The sequence below is a fragment of the Mycetomoellerius zeteki genome, unplaced genomic scaffold (genome assembly GCF_001594055.1).
Source record: "Mycetomoellerius zeteki isolate Tzet28-1 unplaced genomic scaffold, Tzet1.0 scaffold64, whole genome shotgun sequence".
Lineage (NCBI taxonomy): Eukaryota > Metazoa > Arthropoda > Insecta > Hymenoptera > Formicidae > Mycetomoellerius > Mycetomoellerius zeteki.
Genome location: NW_017257654.1, coordinates 185,424 through 212,281, shown reverse-complemented (window position 1 = coordinate 212,281; position 26,858 = coordinate 185,424). Strand labels below are relative to the sequence as shown.

General features: G+C 35.9%; 1 protein-coding gene across 1 annotated transcript in view; it reads left to right on the top strand.

Annotated features, from left to right (window-relative positions):
* Nucleotides 1-26,858, top strand: part of Liprin-gamma (liprin protein kazrin) — a 131,340-nt gene that overhangs the window by 50,372 nt on the left and 54,110 nt on the right. Inside the window, exon 2 of the mRNA XM_018457568.1 lies at nucleotides 24,984-25,096. Coding sequence (XP_018313070.1) covers nucleotides 24,984-25,096 — 113 coding nt within the window. The remainder of the gene's footprint in view (nucleotides 1-24,983; nucleotides 25,097-26,858) is intronic.

Below are 26,858 nucleotides of genomic sequence, written 5' to 3'. Positions count from 1 at the left end.
AGTGAATAACAAACGAAATAATAATGTGAATTCTCAATGCTTACAACCGCGGTCTCACGGAAAACGTAATTCCGGAATTATCTCATTGCGCATTTTGTCTTAGCAGAAATACACGCAAAGTTATTGCACCGCGGTAAATAAATGGCTTTCTAGCTTCGCGAAGAAATATTCTGCGATTAAGTTTTAAGTTGCGTTAAGTTTCCCAGCTGCGGAGGATTACCGGTGAAGTTTCTTTTAGCACTCATTCTCCTGTATTTTCGAGTTGCGGCTTGATTGAAGCAAGGAAAACGACATTAACAGGACATTGAGTGAATTCTGTTGATCTTTACTTTGGATTAACGGACTCAATTGCGAGTAATCGATTTATGTTTAAGTGTCATTATTAGAATTGTTAGTATTATCTTCACGAATTCGCTGGCTACGATCTAGTGGATGCCATACAAACAAAGCTGAAGAAGTAAAGTTTTCCCTCTGCCTGGTCGCACGTGACTTGATTTCTTTTTCTTACAAGCAGAGATGACAAAAGAGATTCGTCCTAAACATATCTATTACTATATCGTTAATTTGCGGAACGTTAACGATTGGATGTAGCTGACTTTCACGAATGTGACTATCATAAAATGTATTAAATAAAAATTATTCGATAACTTTTCTTATTATCTATTATATATTTAATATATTGAATTTCTATTTTATTGATAATTATTGGCTTTTTCTTTATGAACGTTTCATTTTAATTAATAATTATCGAAACATTTCGCGCTACAGGGAGAATAAACTCTCTTTTAATAGAGAGGGAATGAACAAATATCCAATTGTATATTTAAAAAATTAGTAACCATTGATGTACAAACGTACAAAAGATATTTTAACAGCGATAAAATCATTTCGAGTGCGAGTGAAATGATGGACGGCATTAATTAAACGAGATTGACTCGTCGCTGTCGCCGTGGATTAAAAGCCGGAGAAAGTGTTGTGATTTTAAATCGCGACTGCGTCGCCTGCCTGTTCATGAATAACTACTGAGCGACGAACGAGCGGAAGTGGAAGCGTGATTGGACGGCGGAGCGCGCCCTGCAGTTCGGAGAGTATTCGCGAGCGAAGCGTGGGAACATTTCTACTCCGGATAGTCCGGATGAGCCGACCTACGGTGGAGTTCAGAACAGAGGAATGCTCACCGGCAAGTTCTTCTCCCAAGTTCATGCTCTTTCTTTTTATTTTCTTTTAAGTTTCCTCGTAACCAATCGTTCAGATGGACTGTCGCTAGTTACGTCGAGAACAACTAAATTTTTTTCGCAATACGTATTGAGCGTACCGACGAGGGGTACGATATATATAGATATACATATATATGTTCGGATTGTAAATGGAATATGATCGATGTATGTTTACATCGTTCTGATAAAAATCATCGTTTTGTGTAAAATTTTAATTAATTCTTAGTACCCATGATTAGGTTATTCTCATTTTCTATAAATTTTTTTTTCTTTGAAATACTAGAAGTATTTAGCTAAATGATGATCTCTATCCTTTCCTTTTTTTTAATACACAACTTTATAAATACTTTCTAAAAATGTTCAAATATATGTAAGAATTTCTTAATAATTTTTGTATATTTGCAGAAATGAAAATTAACTTAAAATGATCATGTGTAATAGATGTTCGGAAAATCATTATGTGCACTGAGAGTTAAATTCTAAAATGTGAATATAAAATATTTTTGCAAGTGCATGAAATAAAGTGAATAAAATATTTTAGCATAGCTAAGTGACGTAATTGAGAAAAAGTCATGATTATATGAAGTCCTAACGACTTTTTAAAATAGTAAAATTAATAATTAAATTGATAAAAAAAAGGAATAACAGTTCGATTATTCTATTTAATTTTATAAACACATAGCTTTTTTGAAAACTCATTCATAAATTATTTAAAGTTATTTTTTGGTAGCAGAAACTCACTTTCTTTATCCCTCTCTTTCGAAACTTGTTGTGACAACATTCCAAGTTACGAAATAAATTTTAAAGCAGGTAAAACACCGTAAAAAGAGATTGTTGCGAGTTGTATTATTGATGAGACTTGCTTTGCTTGATGGTCTCTATCATTAAAGTTAAATATATATAGCTATATGTATATATATTGTCTCCTAAAAAGAATAAAAGTTTGTGTATTTATCGAAGTTACAGTTAAAAAAAGCTATAAAAATATAATATTTGAACAAACATAAATCTCGGTGAAAATAAATATAACCTCAACATTTCACGAAACTTTTTTTTATAGCCTCGAGCTTACCGTATTTGTAGCTGGCGACATTTTCATTCGAGCGTTGCGTTGACGCGAACCTGTTTCAATTTTGGTACCAGTTTGCTGTTTCGATAAATGCAACGGCTGACTGCGATTGTAGCAACTTCGACGTTCGGTCCCAATCTGCACATCAGGTGATCGTAAAATGACTCGACATTTCGCATGAAGGTATAAGGCTGCGCGCATCCGCGCCCGCGAAAACGAACGCACTTTTCTATTTGCATATTATTTTGACGCGCAATAAATATTTATGAGAATTCGCAGCTGTGCGCCAAGCAGACTCGTCTATCCGCGTTGCACGCGCGACCGGCGTAAGATTGGCGTAATTTAGACACGGGGCCCAGGGTGTCGTATCTCGAGGGTGCGGGATACGTTCGCCACGTGTTTGTAGGTTTCAGATCTCGCGGGAATAAAAGTAACACATATGCGCTGTATAGATAATTGCAATAATGACGAGAAACGGAGATGACGCTCAGCCACGATGCTCTGGTTCCTGCGCTATTAACGGATAATAAATATGTATGAGGACGTCGCTTATGTGTATCGATCATTTCAACTACATAGTTGTGACCTGAAAGGGTCTTGCTAAGTATTACAATCGATCATTTAGATGCGAATTATCGCAGGTTACGTGGACAATATATGCAATCTCTTCTATCTTAATCAAAAATTCCCTTTCGTCGCTTTTTTTAAATATAAGAAGATAAAGTAATGAGTTAAGAACTGGAGTCATCTTAATAATTAAAGATAAGTTAGAAAACACTGATTATTCTATAAATTAATGTATCATGCGAATGACTTTAAAATATCGAAAGTATATATTAGCAGCAGTTTATTAAGTTAAGATAATTGCACTTTAATTTTGAATAATTTTTAATGCAAGAAAAGGAACAATTTTTTTAAACACGTTTTGGGGGTTGAATGCTGATTTTGAATCTACCGACAGAAAAATTCTAATTTAAGTTGAAAATATAGCAATTCTTTCCGAATAACTTGGTGCGACGGGTGATGAGCAAGGCAAACATTTTCACCAGGATTTAATGTTAATTGAAAAACGTTATCAAAGGTATTCAGATAAAAATATGGTGAGCGACTACTACTGGACTCTAATATGCGAAACTGATTCAAAATGGTATAAAAAACAAATTAAATGCTTCTCTTCAGATTGGTTTTCCACACACAATTTCAAAAAACTTTATATATGAAAAAAGTTATCTCTTTTTACATTTAAAAAACTGGATGGAAATATTTTACTAACAGATTCGGATTCAGCGTCGAAAATTACCTTACAAGTCTTCATGTGCTCTTACAAAAGTGCTCCTTCGTAATTTTGAAAACTTTGTAAATTAGTGTTATTATATAATAACATTAATGTTTGGTTGTTACAAAATCGTACGTATATTTATCTAATGGTTTGATTCTAATAACGATTTTACATTTCATTAAATAATCATATGGGCACAAAGAAAACGCAAGCGATTCGAAAGAATTCGTCTCACTGTTCTTTCTATAATTTACACGCTTTCAGCTTTATCCAGCGTTCTACCAGGACTTCCATCTGTAAGGTTCGGTCGAGTGGCAACGCAATAGACTTAAACCGATCGCGAAAGAGCTGCGAGAAAAACTTCTGTGGAAAGCTTCGATAACGTCCGTTCTCCGTTTCTTCACGCGCGCTGTACTTTTATTCGACCTTGCTCAGGATTTAATCGAATCGGAGACGGAGAGGCGGTCTTAAACGCACCTCCTCTCTCGTCGTTTATTCACCCGAATACCTTAAGTCGGCTGCAGAGGCGTCTCTTTACGGCGAAACGGGAACGCACGGCGGGACAAGTACCTTAAATGGCGCGTTGCGCTTTTACTCGTTTCAATGCCGATCGTCGCAAGAATGCACGTCGCGCAATTAGGGTGTATCGCCTTTTTCGTTCCTTTCAATCATTCGAGTAGAACGGTTCCAGTAATTCAGACATTATTCGCGCAATTGGCGTTTGACGCCTAGATTAATGATGCATTTAGGCAACAAATTTTTTTTAGTAAAGAAGATATCGGAAGAAACCTTTATTAACGTTCGAGGAAACTACGTATTTTGTATTCATGCCGTGATTACCGTTTAGTGCAGATTTTATCACTAATATTAGCGAAGATTGTGATCGTTTATCATAATCTGTTAGTTGTTACAAGTGAAGAAATTTATCTATTGGATAAACTAATAAATTTTCCTTTAGATATCAAAGGTATTAATTTTGTGTATCTCAAACGTCTTTATTTTATCTATTCTAACTGATCAAATTAGGATTAATAATATATAGAAATTTATTTCTTTTATCATGCAAAATGTACATTTTTCATAGAAATATCTTATTAGTCACATTATTTTACTACGGAAAGTACTACATCTTACATTGTATTAAATATACGAATAATTTATTACTGTCAACTTTTAATTGATGTAAAATATGATGCTATAGCACGCGACGGAATTACCTAGCTCGGTAATATGTCGGTTGCGATCAAGCTGCATACAGGGACCGTCCTTCGATGCGCGATCGTGTTGCATCTCCGCGTTGCATCGCGAGTGAGAACCCGGCGGTGCGGTTAGACGGATGTTCCGTTTGAGAGCGATGCACTCTATTCTTGTCCGCCCAATAACCGGCCTTCCTACTATATAAGCCTTGGCAAGATATACAGGGTGCCCTCTAACATATGTCCACCGCCTACACCGGAGTAATTCTCGTCGGCGTAAATATATCGCCCGACGCGATGCAATATTGCGGGTGCGGCTTTCGTTTTAACATCGCGAATTCTCTTCATAATATGACTTTGACGCGTTATCAGTCATATCGAAGCATATGTACGAAAAACGTACGTCGCAATATCTTGCATATTTATATCAGAACGAAGGCTCCGTCGCAAAAACGCTTGATCATATTCGGCTGCAAGATTCTTTTTTTACAATAATCGCTTATACGCCAATGTAATCTTTAATCTTCCGGAGTGACGACGAGTTTGTTGAACTATTTAATTATAAATTTTTATTAAAATGTCAAAAATTTAATTTTCTTTATGTTACATCTATAAATTTTGATTATCTTATATTATATATAAATTTGTGGATATTCTTATATTAAAATTTATATAGTATTTATTTCTTTTTATACAAGTTATGTCATTTTGATTTCTTAAAACTAATTAGTACCTTAGTTTTTTATTCAAATAGATTTTGCACATCCAACATCAGTAACTGTGTTACTTTGGTGTCAGCAAGAGGATTAAACATACATCTACATATATATTTGTATAATTTATATATCCTTGTACAAAATGACATTTATATAATTTCACCACGATATTCCAACATGGAAAGAACAGTTTTGCCGAAACATTTAAAAATTTAGTTAGATACAGATCAGAAAATAATATTTTCTGATTTAGACTATCAAAATAATTATTCGAAACGCTCAACTGGTTGCTAGAATGTCAAAAATTTTTGCAGCATGGCTCATCATGGTTTGAATTTCCTACATAATTATTTTAATGATCTAATAAAATTATTTTCAGATCTGCTTCTACCAAAATTTTTAGATACTCCATCAAATGTCTTTCTGTGTAATTTATTCGTGGTTGGTTAATCTCGTATATTTTATCCGCGATGAAAAAAGGGATCTCTTCATGTCGTGATAGACACACTGCTTGCATGCTTTTATGGTAGATAACGAAGCCACTTTATGACGAAGATTGTATCGAGCTTTTATCACGTTTTATGCACATCGCTTCCTGCAATCACGCCGCCGTACTTGACCGCAGTTTGATTGTCACGTGAAAGAGTCATAGCGTTGCGATTTACACGAACCGGAAATGCGCCGCGTATCGCATATCGCGCGCGATGCACCACGTTCGATTAACTCCTAACTAATTGCGTCGCATGACCTATTACCGGAAGTGTAACCACAGCTTGTCTATAACTTTTTATGGCACTATGATAGCATGATGATAGCATGATGATAGCGTAAATTACACGAATAACGCTTGATATCAAAGTAATCAGATTCGCAAATAATAGGGAGTTTTGGAATAACGTGAATCTAGATACGGTGAACGCTAAAGTCACGTTATCCTTTTCTTAATTAGTTGTTAAGAAGAAGATAACCTGACCTTAACGTTCACCGTATCTGGATAAACGGTATTGCAAAAACTCCCTATAATAACCCTGATTTTTTAAAATCTTTGTTAAATTGTAATATTGTTACCTGTAACATTATTAGTTATTATTTAGTATTTTAATACTTCAGTCATTATTTATTTCTAAATACTTTTTAGCCATTTTCACTGAGGGTGCAGGATGTTATATTTCAAATGCAGAGCGACTAACTCGTTTCCAATACCATTTTCTAAAAGTTGTCCTTTTTTTAGCGTATGTACGAGGGCATATTGGATTCGCTCGAACAAAATCGACGAAGGGGCCGATCGCTTTATCGATTGCACGACGTTCTGTTGAACAGAATGTTGTTTCGTGCGCACGCTTTCGATGTCGGGTATCGATGCACGGCGCGCCGTAGCCGATGGGATGCATCGGGGTCGATTAGCGTGACTTGTTCTCCCCGCGCGTTTGCACGAACGGCTCCATCGCTGGCAATTAAGTAGCAATTTAGCGCGCCTCCTCACGAGCGGCCTTTGGCGTATATGAGCCTCGATAAAGTGTGTTCGCTGCGCGAACTATGCCTTCAACTTACGCTTATCCATCGCCCGGGCAAATGCATGGTGCATCGTTGTTGCGCTGCTCGCGCTTAGATTCGTGGCGTGCGTGCACCACTGCGTTGCGTGCCTCCGGCACCAACCGGTTGTTGCTCTAATTCGCGTTTTTCGTTGTCCGGGAAACACACGTCGGAGGGTATAAGCGTTTAATTTTGAACCAGTGGTCAGGTATCATGAAATTATGCAAAAGTGTCCCAAAAGTATTTTCAAAACTCTCATGTATCCTATCAACCATCTCCAATTTTAACTGGATTTTAATAGAAACTTAATTTATAAAGTTTGTCGGCGCATATTATGAAAAAATATTGATTGAATTTTTACAAATTATAGATACATTGCCTATGCATTTATCGGGGCACTGTGACATAACGAAATCTCTTACAAATTATACGATGATACATTCTACTATATGATCTGCTTTACGATTTATTTGGTTCAACTATAATATCGTTTTTTTTTTACCAAGCTAAATCACAATTTAATGCCATTCGCGGTTAAATATTTGCGCTATTTTCTTTTATGCTTTTCTCTTTGCTTTATTTTTTTAAGCTTATTTGTGGATATAAAATTCTATAAAATTTTACATTGTTACGCATAAATAAAATTTTAATCGCATTCGCTATACACGAAATAAAATGCTTTCGTAAAGCAACTAGATATAGAATATTTTACCACAATGAAAAATTTTATTAAAATACTTTATCAAGTAAAAATTTGATTGAAAATCTAATAATGTATGTGTGTGTGTGTGTGTGTGTGTGTGTGTGTGTGTGTGTGTGTGTGTGTGTGAAAGTTTTCAATTTTATAATCGAATACGATCGTTATTTTTGAATTTTATTTGCTTAACGAAAGACAAACTGCGAATAAATGATGAAAAGGACACTGACAATATCTCGTCGCTTTCGTTATGCCTTAATCTTGCAGCTCTTACGTATCATAGGACACGTGTAAGGGTAGCTCGACTAATTCTACGCTGAGCACGATTACATATACGACGAATAATACAATATACAGTTAACGTGTGCCGAGCATATTACGTGTCGCTCCATGGTGCATACCTGCTCCATGCATTATGAACCGTGCTTATTCGCCGCATTCTACTCGGATAGAATCTCTGTACTTGCCTCAACGGCCGCACTATATGGTATAGTTCCTGCGTACATAGCAGTGTCCCTTTTTCCTAAGCTCCCACCGCGATATAACCATCCCCATAATATAAATATTCATGACTCTAGCTCTATTCCTCATCACCCACCTAGTTCTCTCAATTTCTTCTACTTCCTACATTCTACAAGGTGTCCTAAAACTTCCAATCAAATCTACGCTTATCTGATAATGGAACAAACATGTGTATTATTCTTTAAACAATTTTATTCCTAAATGACGTGATGAATTGATGCCAGCAAAATTAAAGCAAATATATTTAACTATATACATATATTTGTTTCACATCTTATTGTTAATTTGTTCGAATTTATTAAAATCTATTAGAGACGTGGCAAAATGTTGTAAGTGCCCAAATTGTGAAAATGCATTTTATTGTATGAAAGGATTGGAAGTGCTGTATGAGGTTCTATCATATTTTAATATTTGGCATAGAAAATGTTGCTATAAGCGAAAAAAATGTTTAGTGCAATTAAAAACGAACTCAAAATATTGTAAGTCCATTATGAAATTGACATTTTTACTTAGATTTATAACGTTTTAAAATTTTAACACAACTTTAATATAATTTTTTAAAACAATTTTTTTAACACAATTAGAATTACTTAATTAAACATTTTTGCAGAAACTGATTCTTCATATCTTTAGTTATTACGGTAATTTTTTGTAAAACTTTTAAAGTGATAATTTTTAAGAAAAATAAGTTTTCCTTTCTCTTCCAAAATTTAAAAAATGATACATTTTACTTTGTACGCCTCATTTATTTAAAAGACGATAAAATATGTAGATTTATTTTAATTTTACAGAATTGTAAAATTATATTTTACGATCATGAAACGTGCTGTATATTTGCTCTTGGTATTATCTCCATCTGCATCCTTCTCTGTTCCGATTTCATTCTGATCCCATTTCACTATAGTGACCTGTGTATACGGCCGTAGGGACTTATTAAAGGGATACAGAGAGAAATAAGGAGAGAACACGTTAAAGCATCAAGAAGGAAAAAGGAAAGAGAAAGAGGGAGACGGTAATTGGCTGGTCGTCACTAAACGTAAAATCAATTTCCTTGTTACTATATAATTAAATTTGGACATGGTCACCTATCTTCTATCTGTTGCGCATATCTGAGATAAAAGGAACGATTAGTCTTGCTCATACATGGGAAAGGGCAAAATTTCGCCGTCAATTCGCGAAATTTCATTCCTTCGCGCCACTCGGTACGTAGTTCGCCGTCGCGGAATATATTACGGTCATACAATCGCTTGTGATTTCGCGACCGCTTTGTTTTATCTTAGTTTTATTTATTAACTGTTTTCGTATACGTCCGTCCGAAATTACCCCTGCGTGCTTATTTACACAAAAGGTCTTGCGACAATATTGCCCTTCATCTATCTTTGCTTACGCACGTTTATCGCGAAATACGAGGTAGACAGGGTGTAACTGAAATAATTAATCATATAGTGCTATTCCTAATAAAAAACTGAGACGAAGAGTCCTCTATCATTTTGCAATTTTCGTAATATTTTTCTTTTAGTTACCCAATGAGCAAAATGTCTAAAATCAACGTATAAAACAGCTTTAAAATATCTTTAGCAGTTCTTTAAGAAAAATCTTCAAGATATTTTACAAAGAACACGGAAAGATATCTCAAAATTGTCTTATACATCAATTTTATCCGTTTATTCGGCAATATTTAGAAATTAATATCTCGTCAACTATTGCGAAAATTGCAAAATGGTAGAACACTTTTCGACTTAGTTTTTTATTAGGAATAACACGGTATGATTAGTGAGCGTTATTTCAGTTATACTCTGCATATAGATGGATATCTGGTCATTTCTCATTAATCGGCTATACAATTAATTAAAAATGAATATAAATTTTAGGAGAGAAATACACGATTAATTTTCAAGAATATTTTTATAAATTTTCTAACAATGTTAGAATGGTAAAGAATATTTCATATCTTATCAGTTATTGTTCCGCGAAATTGATTCGCGAAATTTATGACAGAGATCACCGAGGGATTATCTATACTGTACCAATCTCTGTGACAACGGTTAGGAATTGTGCGGTGACATTTCGTCTGGAACTAAAAGGTTTCAGTACCGTTTGTATTGTCGTATCGTCAGCCACGGATCGTTGATTCTTCCGGTCCGACTTTCACCGTTAAGGCTCATCCTGAATGTTCCATCGTGCGAGACAAATTGCTCTAGCGTTCATTGTTCCCAGCTAGAAAAAACCGAACAGGTCGATTAAGAGTCGAGGCCTAATTGCGAATTATGTGATTATTATTTTGAAATGATGACAGGATTGTGCGCGAAACAGTATTTGATTTCTAAATTGGTGCAGTCGATTCGAGTATTTATTACATCAAAATAATCACTCCCCAAAATCGATGGCATTATTCGGTTTATGAATAAATATTATGATTTATGAATAAATCAAAATCAATAACTATGTTTATAAATATAAAAAGCTAAAGAAATCTACGTCAAGAGTTAAAAATAAAAATATGACATTTTTTTATATGATAAACATCAAATGCCAATTTAATCTTTTATTCCGTCACGTTGGTGCAAAAATAATTTAATTTCATTTCTATTGATTTAGCACGATTATTTTATCTTCGTTTTAATCGATTTTAATTTATTCAATTTATTTTATTTTGTGCTAAACACAATGGAAAGGGCAATCGGACGCGAAAAATGCAAAAATACACAAACAATTGAAGCGTGTTCAATCGATAAGCTTCACGTCAAGGGCTGATACTTGTTAACACGTCAAAGTTTAGGATAAGAAACTTTGTTCGACCAGTCGATTTGAATCTCCTACTAAAATCAAAACAATCTAACGATTTCATCAAACTTTATCCGACTTAGAACTTAATCACGATCATGTCAACTATTACATTTGAAACTCAAGTGAACTTCAGTGTTAGTTATATAATCTATGATATAGTAAGTAAAGTTAGCTGGGTGGCGTGCATACTCAGAGGTGAGAAGATGAAGGAAAGAAAAAAAGAAAAAAAATCTTCAAAACGAAGAGAAATATATTCACAAAAAATGTAGATTTGTCCAAATTTAATTAATACAATACTAGCTGAAACTTTACTTATATGTTTAAGACCACGGTGCCTGTATTTAATATTATAAATATAATATTTCTTTGCCGTAATTTGCGTTCTAGCATTATCAAGTAAAAACGTTACGCGCGTTTGTGATACGCCATGCACCAACATTATTAAAAGCACCTAAAAGAGAAATTAACGCGGAAGAAAAAGGGGGGTTGGAAATTGTTGGGTGTACCATGGATATTCTCGCCTTGGTTGCCGCCTAATGCAACTGTAATGCAATAATTACGCGGTCGGGAGCGCACTAATTAAGGTAGAAGGTAGAAAAAAATAAAGAGCGTTTAGCTTTGGCGCCGTCATTAGCTTCAAATTTATCTTTCTCGATGCTCTCCTTCTATTTCCTCGAGCTTGCTGTCACCTTTCTTCATGCAACCATTCCGTTTTTTTTTCTATTATACTTTTTAAGATTAAAATCGTGCATGGCCGTAAGGTGTTCTCAGGCCGACTGCCGATGATATCGAGTTAACGATGCGATTTATGGTAACGTCGGGTTAGGTACGGAATAACAAAAGAAAAAGAAAGGAATGCGGAAAGATAGATTAGATTAAAATATTTATATTTATTAATTCAAATCACATTATACTGATAATTTTTGATTCACTTTTTTCTGTAAGTACACAGAAATACTTTTGCTAAAGTATCTGAAAATTTAGCTGGATACACATCTGAAAATAATTTTTGTTTGGACCATCAAAATAATTATATAGGATACTCAAACTGGTTGCTAAATGTCAAAACTTTTTGTAGCATTGTTATCGATACTTAAGTGATTTACGTAATTATTCTGATAATTCAACAAAATTATTTTTAAATCTGTACGTAGCTAACTTTTTAGATTACTTTAGTAATATCGTTCTTTCTGTGTAAAAACTCCATTGAATGAATAATTTTATTAAATAGTTTTTGTATTTTTAAGATATAAAAGTTATTCTTGTTATTTTTTAATTTTTAACTGGAAAAAGTTAAAAGTATTGAATTAAACGAAAATCTATGAACATGAAATTTCGTTGAAAACTTGTGAACTTTGTAACGAAAAGGACATAGCTGTCCGTATATAAATTTCGTTAAGCGGTTGGATTGCCGACGTGACACGTCGCACGGGGTGCAACAAAGTTTCGCTGGGGTTTAGCGCGACGACTCACTGCAACTCGAATCCCGTGACAACAGGACAGGGTCCTCGCATGCATTTACGTCTATGTCATAAATCTCGACGTTTGCACGCTGAATGCACGCCAAAGAGGTAATCTGGAAAGCGCCGTGAAATCATTCGACGGCGCCGTACTGCGTTGCATCTCGCGAGATTTCCTTCCGCGCGAAGGCAAGGTTCTCGTTCTCTCGACTCTGTCTGTAGAAACCATCATTCGTCTGTGCAGAACTCCTGACAGGGTTCAAGAGGAAGACGCACGATGCGCCTGGCATTTCGCAATTTCCTTCCGCGCGAAAGAAGGGAGGAGCACTGAGCGGAATCATCTAAAGGAAGAGATGGGACGCGCGTCGTTTCGGTGGTGGTGAAACAAAATTTCGGAATGGGTTTCTCGGTAATTAGTTCCGCGAGACAACTACTTGCCCGAGATCCTGAGGAGACTCTCGCCATCGGGGATAAATGCGATATAAAGCTGGTGAATTCCCTGGCTGGAAAGGATAAGGAATTTGCAAATCAGATGCGAATACGTGCGCAAAGCGAGATAGACGCGGAATAAGATAGAAACAAATACTCTCTCCGACGATAAGATATTAGGAGGAACGTTGGTCCACAAGGCTGATGTTATATTTAATTCATGTACTTTGTTACACGTAAATGCGGAGATACAACAATGGGTCGCATCGTAATTTGTATTTATGTTATCGAGCTAGTCGGCCCTTCGAGAAAAGCGCGATTGATCAGAACACGGAGAAGAAAAGCGGAGAATGTCGGTAACTCGGTCGTTTCCCTTGATATATTAACTGCTGTCGTGCCCTTTCCATTTATTTTACTTCGGTAGATTCAATAGCCGAAATGAATCATCATGAACGATACCTTTAATTGGAATTATTTCTAGTAAACTCTTATATCAAATAAGATTTAATGTATAATACAAAATTTTTTCGTAATTTTGCACATGTTATATTTACTCGCCAATCATAATTTTTTAAACATCTTTTTAATTATATATAAATGTGTCTATAATCAATTGTTACTGGAGGTCCTTCTCGCTAAATTAAATCCAACTTCTAATGGGAGTTTCAATGGGGCATTTGGCAAACTGCTTTATAAAGAAAAATAGGCGAAACTTCGTCATTTCCCAGATGAGTACGGCTAAAGAGATCATCAAAGCCGTGGTGATGTCCATTTTGAAATTGGGCACCAGGGTGTCGTATGCGATAGCAAACTTCTGTAATTCCGAATCTGACAATAACACTCGTTTCTAGGGATGCAATAACACAAATTATTACTCCATCGTGAAATAGCCGGGTCACTGCCCATTATCTGTTTGTGAGGGATAAGGAAGGATCTCTCTAGAATATCATAAATTGTCTTGGAAAATATATCAAATCCATTTCGTCTATTCCATAGTCATTTCGTTATTTCATGTAATGATTCTTTTTGAGTTATCACCACGAATGACTTAAGTAAACATTACCCTGTCATCAAAAGTGAATACTAACTTAACTTAACTACTAATTTAACTTCATAAAAAATCATTATAATTTAAAAAGAGTGTTTTTAAGGATTATGAAATAAAAATAACAAAAATGAGAACATATTTTTTCTACCGATATTATTTAATTAATCAATAATTTTCTGTCAAGATAAAAATAGTGTTTTCTCTTTTCTGGAAAATTTAATTTGTTGAATTGTGTTATGTTTTAAATAAGAGAGCAATCGCATGTAGCATGTTAAGCAAATAGACACATCAAACAATGAAAAATTGCATACACAAGTTTTTAACAAATAATCTCTTTTAATTTCATTTTATTGTATCTTTAATTGCATTTTATTATTTCATACTTTATTTTATTTTGATTTAGTTATGATTGTATCTAAAGAGCTTTTTAATTCGAGGAATCACATTGCTACAGTTGACTTTATCCTCGGATTTACATAGGTTGATGCCATTCTGTGGGATGTGTGGTTCAATTTATTCGTGAACTTTATTGCTTCTATTCAACCTCGGCTGCTTTTATTTCCTCTTTCGTCAGCATGAAAGTGTTTATTTACGGAAGTTCATCAATACGAATGAAACCGTGGAGCGAGTGAATAATTTCTCTCCGCGGTTCGCGGTTCGTTGCGAGTTTCGTTCCCATCATGTTACGCTCACTCAAAGTTTATTAACGCAGCTAATGTAGATAGAATTACACGAACTTCTCAATTACAAATTGCACAATACGGAAATAAGTTAATAACAAAAAACGGTTCTGATTATTCAACTGAAATACATAAAATTGTTAAACTGAAATGCACAGGAAATTCCAGAAAGGATCAATAACAATAAGGCCGTAATACTTGTAATAATGTTCATACACAAAGAAGAAAAAAAGAGGAAAAATTTAACTAAATATAAGTTTGAAAATGATTTTGTTAATCAAAATAATTATATAGGATTAAACTAATTGCTGGAATGTTAAATTTTCTGCAGTATTATTCATCATGCTTGAGTTTCCTACATAATTATTTTGATAGCCCAACAAAATTATGTTCAAATCTATATTTAGTTAAATTTTAACAATCTATTTTTAATATAATAATCTATTTTCAGATTTGTATCAATTTAGATACTTCTAACAAAATTGTTTTCCCGCGTATTGTGAAATAGAATTCTTTTCTAAATAATCAACAAATGTATTTTGTAGATAATAATTTTTATGCATTTTAAAGAATCATTAGTTTCGAAGTTTACAAGAAATATTAAAAAATAAGTCAATAAAGTCCCATAGTACGGCAACGCCATAATAATACTCCATCTAGTAAAGACAAAGTTTCGCGGATGTTACTATCTTAAATCTTCACCAAGTTAAAAATCACTGACAAAGAATTCCGTGTAGCTCCATGGGACGTAGAAAGAAGAAATGGAAAAACGACTATAGATCTCCCTTATGAGTTCTGCTGTTGCGGTACATAAATCAGGAGCGTCGACTCGCAACCCTGCAAGAATTTATCGAGTCTAAACACCCACGTAATGCAATCTCCTCGCTGCTTTTATTGTCAAGACATAAATATACTAAAATAATAAAATATCCAATTTTTTAATGCCGGACACGATATCCTAGGCGCGATATTCTTAATCCACTAATCCGTTGATTGGATTTGTAATGGAAAAAGCACCACGTGGTGAGCATGTCTCTATCTTGATTTATTGGACAACGAGGAGTTCTCTCGAAATCGTGATAATTCGTTCGTCTGTGATTGATTCTCGACATTTATAAAGCGCGACATAAAATATTAATGAAAAACATTTTTTCATTTTTATAAAAAATAAAGTCTTGAATAAAGTCTCGAAATCAGATGACAGCACTTAGCGCGTTGAATGTAACACTAAATCGAGTGCAAACACATGGCATAGTAACGAAACAAATAAAATTGTTTAACCGTTTCGTTATATACGTGTTATCGCAGTGCATCGTGCTAAATGTATAAGCGTATTCAATCTAAAACGGAGCAGAAATTGAAGTGGCGAACGTTTAATCGCTTGCTCGCAGCAGAGTATGCGAATTTATTCAGATTGGAGCATTGCTATGCAAAAATAGTCTAAATCGTATAATCAAAGTTTAACTCCGCAACAAAATTACAAACTACTAAACTCCTTTAACGGCCCATTGAAATAGCGAACTCGTTGAAATAGTCGTACAATCGAGGGAAATATAATAAATTTACAAAAATGACACTTTAATTAATAAATATATTAATGCCGCTACTTCTGAATAGTCAATCAAAACTTTTTCGTGAAGCAGCAAACCCGAATTCAAGCGTTTGGTGAGCGTTTGACACGCTCGCCGGATTATTTGTCACTGTACATGTTATTTCATGTATGCGATCGTATCGCGCCGGATATTTCAGAACCGGAAAGGTCACGTACAAAATAAAAAATCGACATTTTTTTTCCATTGGATTTCTGGCTCACGCACGCGCGAGGGCGCGAGAGGGTTGATTTCTAATGCCGTAACACGGTAAAGGGTGCACGATAGATCTCCCTTTACAGCCGTACCAACGTCACAGTGCATAAATCAATGGTAACGCGGTTGAACACGGCATAGATTTATCGAGCGCGTCTTTCCCCGTGTGTAATGATAAATTATGACGATCGAATGACGGCGGGTCTCGAGGCGACAAGAGGGGTGACGATACACGTGTGTGCACAGGGTGACGTGTAATATGGGGTGCTGCGCCATTTTCGGGGAGAGTATATCGACGGCGAGCGGCACACGCTGTTATTATATGCTATCGTCGTCGTTTGCTCGCCAGCCGCCAATGCGGACTTTCCATATAATGGCGTCATCCCCGAGACGAGTAACGAGGGTCTCTCCTGCTGCGTTACGTAAACATAAACTTGCGAGGACAGTACCTCTATGATAATGCAGCTTCCTGGAATGTTGATACGCACGCTAAATCCAAGTGACTCGAAGTTAAGCGAATTAAAATGGATTTGCAGAAATTCATTTTATTTTTATCCTATGAAATTTTTGTCTAATTGTTACATTTGTTAACTTTTTTAAATTAAATACATTGAAAGAATGGTTTTACAAGTATCTAAAAATTTAATTAGATACGAATCTGAAACTGATTTTGGAACACCAAAATAATTATGTAGAACGTCCAAACTAATTATAATACTAGACATTATCGTCATGCTTGAGCGACCTACATATTACATAATTATTATGATGACCCAAAAAATTATTTTTAGATCTGTGTCTAGTTAAATTTTTAGATATTCCAGCAAAACCTTCCGTGTAGAAATCATACAAAAAAATAATATAATTATCTGGTGGTTTGTTCCTTCTGAACATCGATAAAGAATCAATGACGTATTTCTATTAGTAATCTTCCAACCGGTAATTAGGCAATCTAAATTTAATTAGAGGAAGAGAGAGAGAGAGAGAGAGAGAAACTCTCTAATCGTAGCATACAAATTAACGTTGCTGTGAACGTGGGTGGTAGTTGTGACGACAGTTTGTCTATAGTACATAGAGTTTTGGTACAAGTTACTGGCACAGACTGACTTTTACGCAGTATCAGATGCGAGAGAGAACTGTATAAATTACATTAATTAACACATTGACGTGTACTTTACAACTTTGCCATTATATTCGCCCCAAGCAGCGTGAAAACCGCATTTGTATTATGCATTCGACGAGCACTGCCAGTAAATTGGTGGTCTTACGTTAATGCACTAATCACGAAAGGTTAATGAGATTACATATAAATCCACCGCTGCATAATCTGTATAACTTTCAAAGCAACAAAGGGAGGAAAAGCTGCTTAACCTTAGATTACTATCTTTAACTTTTGCTTATATCGTTATTCTCATGAGTCTGGGAAATCTAGAACATTTTTATTTGTTCATATCACAGGAAAACATTAATAGTTTTATTACTTTTTTTTTCCAAACGCAAAGACTGTTTAAGCGAACCACGTACGTTTTATTTTGAAATTTATAAATAGAATAAAGTTATAAAGTTTTAAAAAGCAAAGGAGAATTTTTAAAGGAGAAATATTATCCTTTTACTGCATCTCTCATGGTAATAATGTAAAGTTAAGATGACAGCCAACTGACTCGTATAAGAAAGTTATTTTATCCGTAAAGTAGAATTTTTTAATTTTATTATTAACTTCTTTTAAATATTAAATGTACATTAATTGGCGACATATTTGAAATTTTAATTGCTTTGCCAATGAAATCCAATATCCGATCGACTGACGATATCGAGTTGAAAAGTTTCAATATGGGACCGAATGTCGAAGAGCGCCGCGCGTTCAATAATCGTTTCCGATAGTTTTTTATGAGAACGTTTCGTTGTAATATGTCAATTTCAGATACGTCCACGGCAAACGCACACTCGGTGAAGAACCACTCGCGAAAATGAGCGCGGCCGTAGAAAACGGCATGGACGCCTCGAAGCCGCGCGGCGGCGTTTTCTCGAGGGCGTTCGCCAAACGTGCGCAGCCCTACGAGGAAGGTGAGTCCGACGACAGCCTCTGGTCACTCCCGGGCAGGTTGTGGTGTTACACACGGGATTTCCCCTCCATGGTGCTTGGGAAGATAAACATCGTGCTATAGGTTTCAAGCCTGGCGTCCGCCATGCGAAGTTTCCGCCGGAAATTCAAGGCACTTAAGGGCTTATCTTGGAAATTGCGTCAATCAAACTTGCAGGCAAAACACACACGGCATTTCGCGTTCCGATGTATCATACAATTACGGTTATTAATTACACGTTAATTATTTGTTTAAGTGTACTGCATACGTTGTCGCTTTTAGCACGATGTTCCGTCTTTGTAACGGTCTTGGGTCACATAGTTTGGTAATGCTTTGCAACACTCCACACATACACACACACATTTTATATATTACATATATACATATATATGTATATGTAATGCATCACATCCTGTTATGACTTTTATTACCATGTACATATCGCTTATGTCTACTTCAGTCTGCACTACATGTATCCTCGCAGCAAGCTCGATATATTTCCAGTGGGTAATAAACCATAAAGAATCTCGCTTTCACTGAATGGAACATCAATGTAACAAACTATACATCGAGTTATTTCTTGTTGCAGTCTACCTCGTTATTTCTAATTGAGATAGCACGTCGATATAAAGGAAAAAGGATAGAAACAGATAATTCTTTGTGCTTGAGAGCTTTGAGATTTTTCCAATTTACAATGACGATAATAATGTAATATTTCATCTGTTTCTTCTCTCTTAGCATTTAAGTGACAGATTTGTAACTTACGTAAAATGAATAATCTTCCGTTTTACGAGATGCGCGGCGGAATAGTCTACATTTATAAAGGATCACCCCGACGGCTCTCGGGGGCTCTTGCAGATGCGCCGATTCCGCTGTAACTCGAAGCTGCTTCGTAGAATTCCGCTCTAATTGAAGAGAGAGAGAGAATATTTGCCCCGCTTACACTTCGCTTGTAATTCAAAACATCGCTAATCCATTAATCCTGTTTCCAGCGCGCCGTGTACGCGCCGCTGTACGGAAGTCATACCGGTAAACTATGCGCTCTGCCGGATATATATATTAAGCACAGGGTAATTCTGGTACCTGTGTCTCGAGGATTACGAGGAACTCATTGCGATACGTCGCAACGCATTAAGACGCGCACCGCGCAATTGGAATTTTCAACGTTTACGCGTTGAATGTAGTTATTAAAATTTTCGTATGCAATTAACCCTCTAATGGTAGGAACGGAATCAGATGTGACCCCATTTTACAGAAAGACGAAATACTTGTGCAGTATTTGTTATTTTGACATTAAGGCAATAAGTAAAAAATTTTTTTCCAAGTATTGTTTTTTTACTGTTAATTTTTCTCTCGATAGATGAGTTTGGCTATTATACTGAATTGCGCAATATTTTCAGTATCATTTATAATAATTAATTATTTATTTTTTATTTATAAATAAACAGAGAAAGAAGTTTTATATTATTATTTGCTTCTTTTACTCATTCTATACATAGATTAGAAAAGCGAACAAAAGAGAGCATCAGATTAAATCCGACACCACTGTCCTGAATATACGTTCTGAAAATTACGGTACCGTTAGAATCAGGCGTGTCCAAAACTTAACTCGCGAGCTAAATGCTTCCTTCTTCATCATCGTCGAACAAGACAAAGAAAACAGAAAGAATAGACGCTAGAGTTCTGCCCAGTGACTAGCTGTTCTAGCATTTATCCTTTTTCGTTTTCTCTCTGCCTCACTCAACGAGATGATGGAGAGGTAAGTTTAATGGGTTTAACTGAGAACTAAGTTTTGGATACGCCTGCGAGGTTTAACGATCGGACTATTCTGGACGTCAACGTAATAGTGTTAACAAATTTTAATTTTACCAGAAGGATGGACTTGTCGATACAAAATCAATCTGCCAATTCAACTGTCATTAATTTCCTAACAAGATTTATGCTATTTTGCGCTCCTGCGATTTAACTTTCATTGCTTGTCATGCCAGTCGTTCATTTTGCCTGACGTCGAGAAAGTTGGAATTACAAGACGTGACAGATAGCAGATCCAAAAGGTCGTAATGCACACACGTCTCGGTTGTCCCGGAAGTCGAAACGATACGTGTCGCGGTTATGATTTGCGACCGCCGCGCCGCATTTTAAACGCGCACGCGACGCGAAATCTTAGCTTAGTATAATGCATTATGTAAATACGCCGATGTGACCGACGCATTTTACTTCCATCCGATATCAGCGGTGTCCACCACGTGACACCGCTTTGATTCTAATTACGGGGTACTAGGAGATGTTAAACCAACATCATTTATCGTAAAACATCCCTTTATCAAACCTCCGCAAACGGAGCGCTATTGAGTATCACTTTATCTGTGTCGAAGGCCATAAAGGGACTCCTGTTTCGCATTAGCCGGGCATGCGACCTCGATAGTTCCGAGTTGGTGTAAAAGCTCATAAAGAATCTCACTTCCGACACAGGGAGGTGCATAATATCGGTGTGCGCCGTATATCAGTAGGTATATTCCCGCAACCCCCGCTGTGCCGAGGAAACGATGGAGGCGTATCTACTTCTCTCCGTGTTTACCGTAGACCTATATACCCCCGACCTGGAAGAGCCATCCAGGACCACATGGGCTCACCGTGCACTTCGACATGTATACTGGTGCAACCAAGGCTATAGGTGTGTCGAGGCGAGACGCTACAACGCCAAGCCTATCGACATCGCGCGGAATATTTTAACGCGGTCGCCTACTTTCGCGAGGGCACGTTTTTACCTTGCATTACACGCGAGATTTATCGTTTCGGTAGTTGGTATCGACGAGTTGATTTATTTCGCATTCTCTGGCTTCGTGAATTTGAGAAATTTGAGAAATAAACCAAGTCTTTATGATTTAATGATTCAATGAACTAAATATTTAAAACTTCTTAAACCTGATGATTTAGAGCAATATTTTTTTTACAAAAGCTGATTTTTTTTCGAAAATATTAGATATTAAATATTTTAAATCGGTTATTAAATATTTTTAATTCAGATATAAATATTTTTACATTCGAAGCGTCTAATCTTTATGATATATTACTTCTAATAACAACATACATTAATAACAGCGTTGGCTTACATTGGCAATTTATTTTCTTTTGGTTTATTCTTAAAAACATAATTCTTGTTTCTTGTAATTTTTAAATTTATTATTCTTTTTTAAATAAATATAATAATTAATTTTTCTAATCTGCATTTAAGAAAATTTGATGTAAATTTTTTGCGTGAAATTACTCTGCAAAAAGCGTGCCAGGAATAACTATGGTTAATCTTTAATGCGAAAGTATGCAGTTGTTTAATCGCGAATCTCCGTCACGAAGCACTACCGAGCGTTCTTCTTTTAGCGTAGTAATGATAGTGCGAGATTATTCGGTAAGGATACTCGACGTTTCTGATGTGAGAGCGCTTCCTGCTGTGAGAGCGCTTCCTGTTTGAAGAACTGCTACAATCTTAAGATCACAGTTCGTGAAGGAAAGGGGTTTTTCGATCTACCCGTTTGAACGTGTTTTTTTTCTGCTCATCAATCGGCTTAAAGATGACAGATAGAAATCTGAGCTGACGGTAATTGCAAGTCGCTTGATCGCAATTGAACAGATAGTTAATCCTGCATTTTTCCCATCTAACTCGTAAATGTCAAAGTCACTCAAATATTTCTATTTCAGTAGAATGTTTGTACGTGTATAGATATTTGAAAATTTTGAATTGTAATTGAATTTTTATAAATATTTACTTTTAAAGAGAGTGATAAGTAGACAATGATCTAATATTCTATCCAATATTTTCACAATTGCGAAGCTATCTCATTTTTTATTTACTCTAAGGATATATTTCCACCTTTCTTCAGTTTCTCTCGATTTTTGTGGACGAAAAGCAATTTTACGACTAGCTGTTTCTCGAGATCAAGCGATAATACGTTCGTTCTTCGAAGACTTTGCAGAGCGAGGATCTGCTGGAAAGACGTTCGACGATCTAGAATTCGTATCTTATCGACAAAAAGAGACCTTTGTCTTCAACAAACAGGACTTAAGTCGATAAAACATGTTTCTCTGGTGTAGCTCAGGTCTTCCTGTGCTCTGGCACAAGCGGCAGTTTAATTGCGCTTAATTGCAACTCCGGCACAACAAATAATACTCTAATCGCGTCAGGTTCGTCCCCGATGCCGTCTCCGTCGCGATATCGATTACGCAATAAAACGGCAAATTTATTTCATGCTTGTATTACTTAAAGCTTTGAAGCTTCATTAGCGCGTTCGTATGAAAAATCGTGCGCGTGATTAAAATTGGATTAACGGTAACTGTCATTAAATTATCACCAAGTAGCAGCGGTGCGTGGCAGCGCTAAACGCACCGTTAATGCAATTATACGCTCTCATATAGCCTATGATTGGCTTTGGACGATTTAATATTTGATGACTTCGCGAGATTTTAAATCGACGATTTTCGGCTATACTACTTAATGTTCGGCTGTACTACTTAATGCAGCGTTAATTAACGAAAATCATCTTCCCGTATCCCAATCTCACGTAAAGTCAAAATGCATTTTTAACGAGGATCGTTACAGACTATACCTTCGTCACGCGGTTTACGAACCCACTTCGAATTTTGCTTAGGCCACATCAAAGCCGACATCGCATCGCCAACTACATGTGCATCTCGTTTATGTAGCAAATTTGCGTTTAATCTAGCGCGGTGAGTTCCGAAATGTATTATCCGACATTATAATTCCACCGCTACTCTCTCTCTCTATCTCTAGCTTTGCTTGAAGGTTGATCGTTTATCAGGAGGTGCAGTTGTCGTTTTCCTTTGACGATAACAGTTTTATAAAAGTAAGAGAGACTTGTGGAACATAAAATTGTCTTCGTAACAGAATGGCTTGCTGGAACAGTGGACTAACTCTCTGTGTAAAAACGGAATTTTGTACAAATTTTGAATAAATTCTAAAGTTAAAGCGATGGGAAAACATTACATTAACTCCACAACATAACCGAACGTATATGATATTGATACTTTTTCCATCACTTTAACTTTAGAGTTATTTACTCTGTTTTTAAAAAATGTGAGTTAGCCCACTGTTGCGGGAAGCTCTTTGATTCTATTAAGCTTATGAACACGTAGCGTGGATGCAACTTATAAGCTCAAACTTCTAATTTCATATGGGCCGAAAGTGTACGAAGTGGGTCAAAGCACAACCTCACGTACTTCTATCTTTTAAAAGCTCCACCAAAGCACGTATAGCTTCTGCGCGATATCGTGGAAGCATCGAAGGCGCGTGTCTATCCTGAGCTTATTCGGACACCTTTGCGAAACGAGTTGTTCTCACGAACTTGTCGATAACAGTTCGGTAACCCTCGGGCCTTTCCACGTTCGCGCCATGACCACTGACTACCACGAGAATTCAATTATCCCGCCGTTCAAACCACCGGCCGGGTGAAGATAATACGAGACGAACAAGCCAGAGGAGACCGGCCATCTTGAGCAATGGTAGGTCCGGGCTCAGGAATTCTCTGACTCTCCGCATGTCTCGGATGAAAGGCTCAGCACGACTCAATGGCGCCGAGTATCCTTCACGTGCCAACAATTTCCACAAAGCTCGGTCATTTACTGCCGAGTCGCGGATACAAGTCTTGATTGAGCTGTAAAACGCTGTACTGTCAACAACTGCAATGTGAACAATATCTCTTTTTATCAAATGTTTCCTAGAAAAATATACATTGTTAAATCTATAGTGTCAAATTTAATCTAACGTGAGTCGCCACTGCTCCTACTAAATATAATATATCATTATTTTTTACCAAAATGATAGTTAAATTTGACACTATATCGTGTCAATTTGACACTGTTAAATATAACTATTGTTTTAGTATAAAATTGAGTAGGAGCAGTGGCGACTCATATTAAGTTAAATTTGACACTATAGATTTAACAGTGTAGGATTATCCGCCATGTAGTGTCAAATCTCGGTTTTGTTTCTTATTTAAAATGATAATTTATATTAATAATAATTATTATAGTTTAAAGCCAATATCCTTTAAGTAGACTTCTATAATTGATAAATAATCGTTAATTGTAATAATTTGATAAATAATTATGACCTTTATTTCTCCCTTTATAGGTATTCGCTAATCTCTCATTTTTCTCTATCAAAATTGTCAAAAATATGTAATGGTATTTTTGTTTTAAACAACGTGGGCTTTCTATGGTGTTATAGTATGGTACTAACAATAAGCTTATATCGAACTATCGCTGGATGCGAGGTTATCTTACTACTCTAATGTACTGCAATAGTATCGCCGCGCGTTTACCCCATGTTCGCAATTCTCTCTCACTCTCCTCTATTTATTAGACTTCTATGAACTAACATAGATGTGCAATAACAATTTTTGCCAATATTATCTATAGTGCATTTGCAATTGATTTTTTTCTGATTGCAGCTCTGAAGACGTTGAATCATTTGAACAAGGAAGGCGAGGCGCTTGCCCTTCAAAATGATCTCACAACGCACCCCACCTTGGCCTTGATGCGGCGCATCCTTGCAGATGCACAGGTAACATTAGTAAATTTTAAATGAGCGCTTTGCATTACTAATCTACAACACATCGAACAATATTTAACTTATTCAGACTTTCCGAACACAACTGAAAATACAGTGTTACGTGTAATCTGATAATTCTATCTTCTTGATCTTTAATAGAAACATAGATCACAGCATACTTAGTTAAAACACGCTATTATAAATCGTCTCACGCGAACTCCACGCTTGAGTCAAACATCCCCTACGCCAGAAGTTAATTATTGAACAGATATGGGATCACATATAAGCCCATATATATTTGATATCGAAATCCATTGTTTACGTATTAGATATGTATTAATTGGATATTAGATATGTAATAGCAAACGCCGCATCGCGGATTCTAATAAAGTGTATATATTTTAAGTTTTTTATGCAAACTTTGAGTGACACGAATGAAATTGCGGAATAGGATTAATGTTATTAACCTTTTAACGTACGCGCGGTAAGGTAATTTTCAGAATGTGTTTTCAGGAAAGAGGGTGAGGTTGAATCCAATCTAATATTCTATCTTGTTCATTTTTCATGTAATCTATATACAAAATAGATAAAAGAAGTAAATAATAACATGAAATTTTCTTTTGTCGATTTATAGATAAAAAAATAAATAATTAAATATAATAATTCAACTGAAATCGATTTTTTTAATAAAAAGATCAATTTTATCTAAACGTTCTTTCTTCCTAAAGATTAAATTTTTACAATTGAATTTTGATGTGAGAAGAAAGCACATCGAGAGGCAAAGAAACAATTTCCATAACCATAGAAAATTGATGTACGTTTATTCACACTGAAAACCAGTCAAAAATATTTCTTCATTGTGAGGGGGTGAGCAGCCCTCTCGAGACGAGAGGTACGCATCGATTTTCAAGAAAGTAGAGAACCGAGAATTCGGTGGGGTTAATTGTTAGATGGACAGAGGGGTCGCTCCATTGATAGTGGATTCCTTTGTCCACCGCCAACCATTGTTACCTACACACGCGCGACCCCCGGCTGCGATTTGCCGAAATTTCCCTACGGCTGCTGCCTGATGTTTATTATGAAGAGAGATGTTGGATGTTGTCGAGGAGAAATGTTCGCACCAGCTGGAAGTAAAAAAGTGGCCGGTGGTAACGCTCGTGACGGATTTATCGATGCAAGTAAAGTAACAAAATGAGGGTTGGAGTGGAAAAAGTGTCCTTCGCGTGATTCGTTGTTAGGTGTTTCGTACGAACCCTCTTGTTAGATATAAGATTGTTTCGTGTCACATGTTTTATATCTCGTTACGATCAATACAACTAGTACTCACGTGAAATTCTTATGAGAAATTTTTCGTATCTAAAAATTTCATATTTAAATGAAATAAAACGGATTAATATCTCGCAACGATAAGATAATTAAGTAGTTTCTTAACAATTCTTTTCAATTTAATAATTCGATAATTTCAGCTAATAATTAATTTATGCTGGCAACAGGCCTCTGTTTGCCTGCGTAACTAATTAAACGAAACCACTCCCGGCGATTTGTGCTTCTCAGAGTGGTCGAGGGAAGAGAATTAAATCAAAAACAGATATCTACTGTTCCCCATCTAAAATTGGAAGGTCAAAGTTACGCGTCAGGAACATATAAATTAATCTATATGCATAATCGGGAATAGCGTTTACGTATACTCGAGTAAGCTTAAAAGATGAATGCAAAGGATAAAACCCTTTTGGAATAGCTCCGCCGCCGCCGTGCCGATACCGGGTGAAAAATT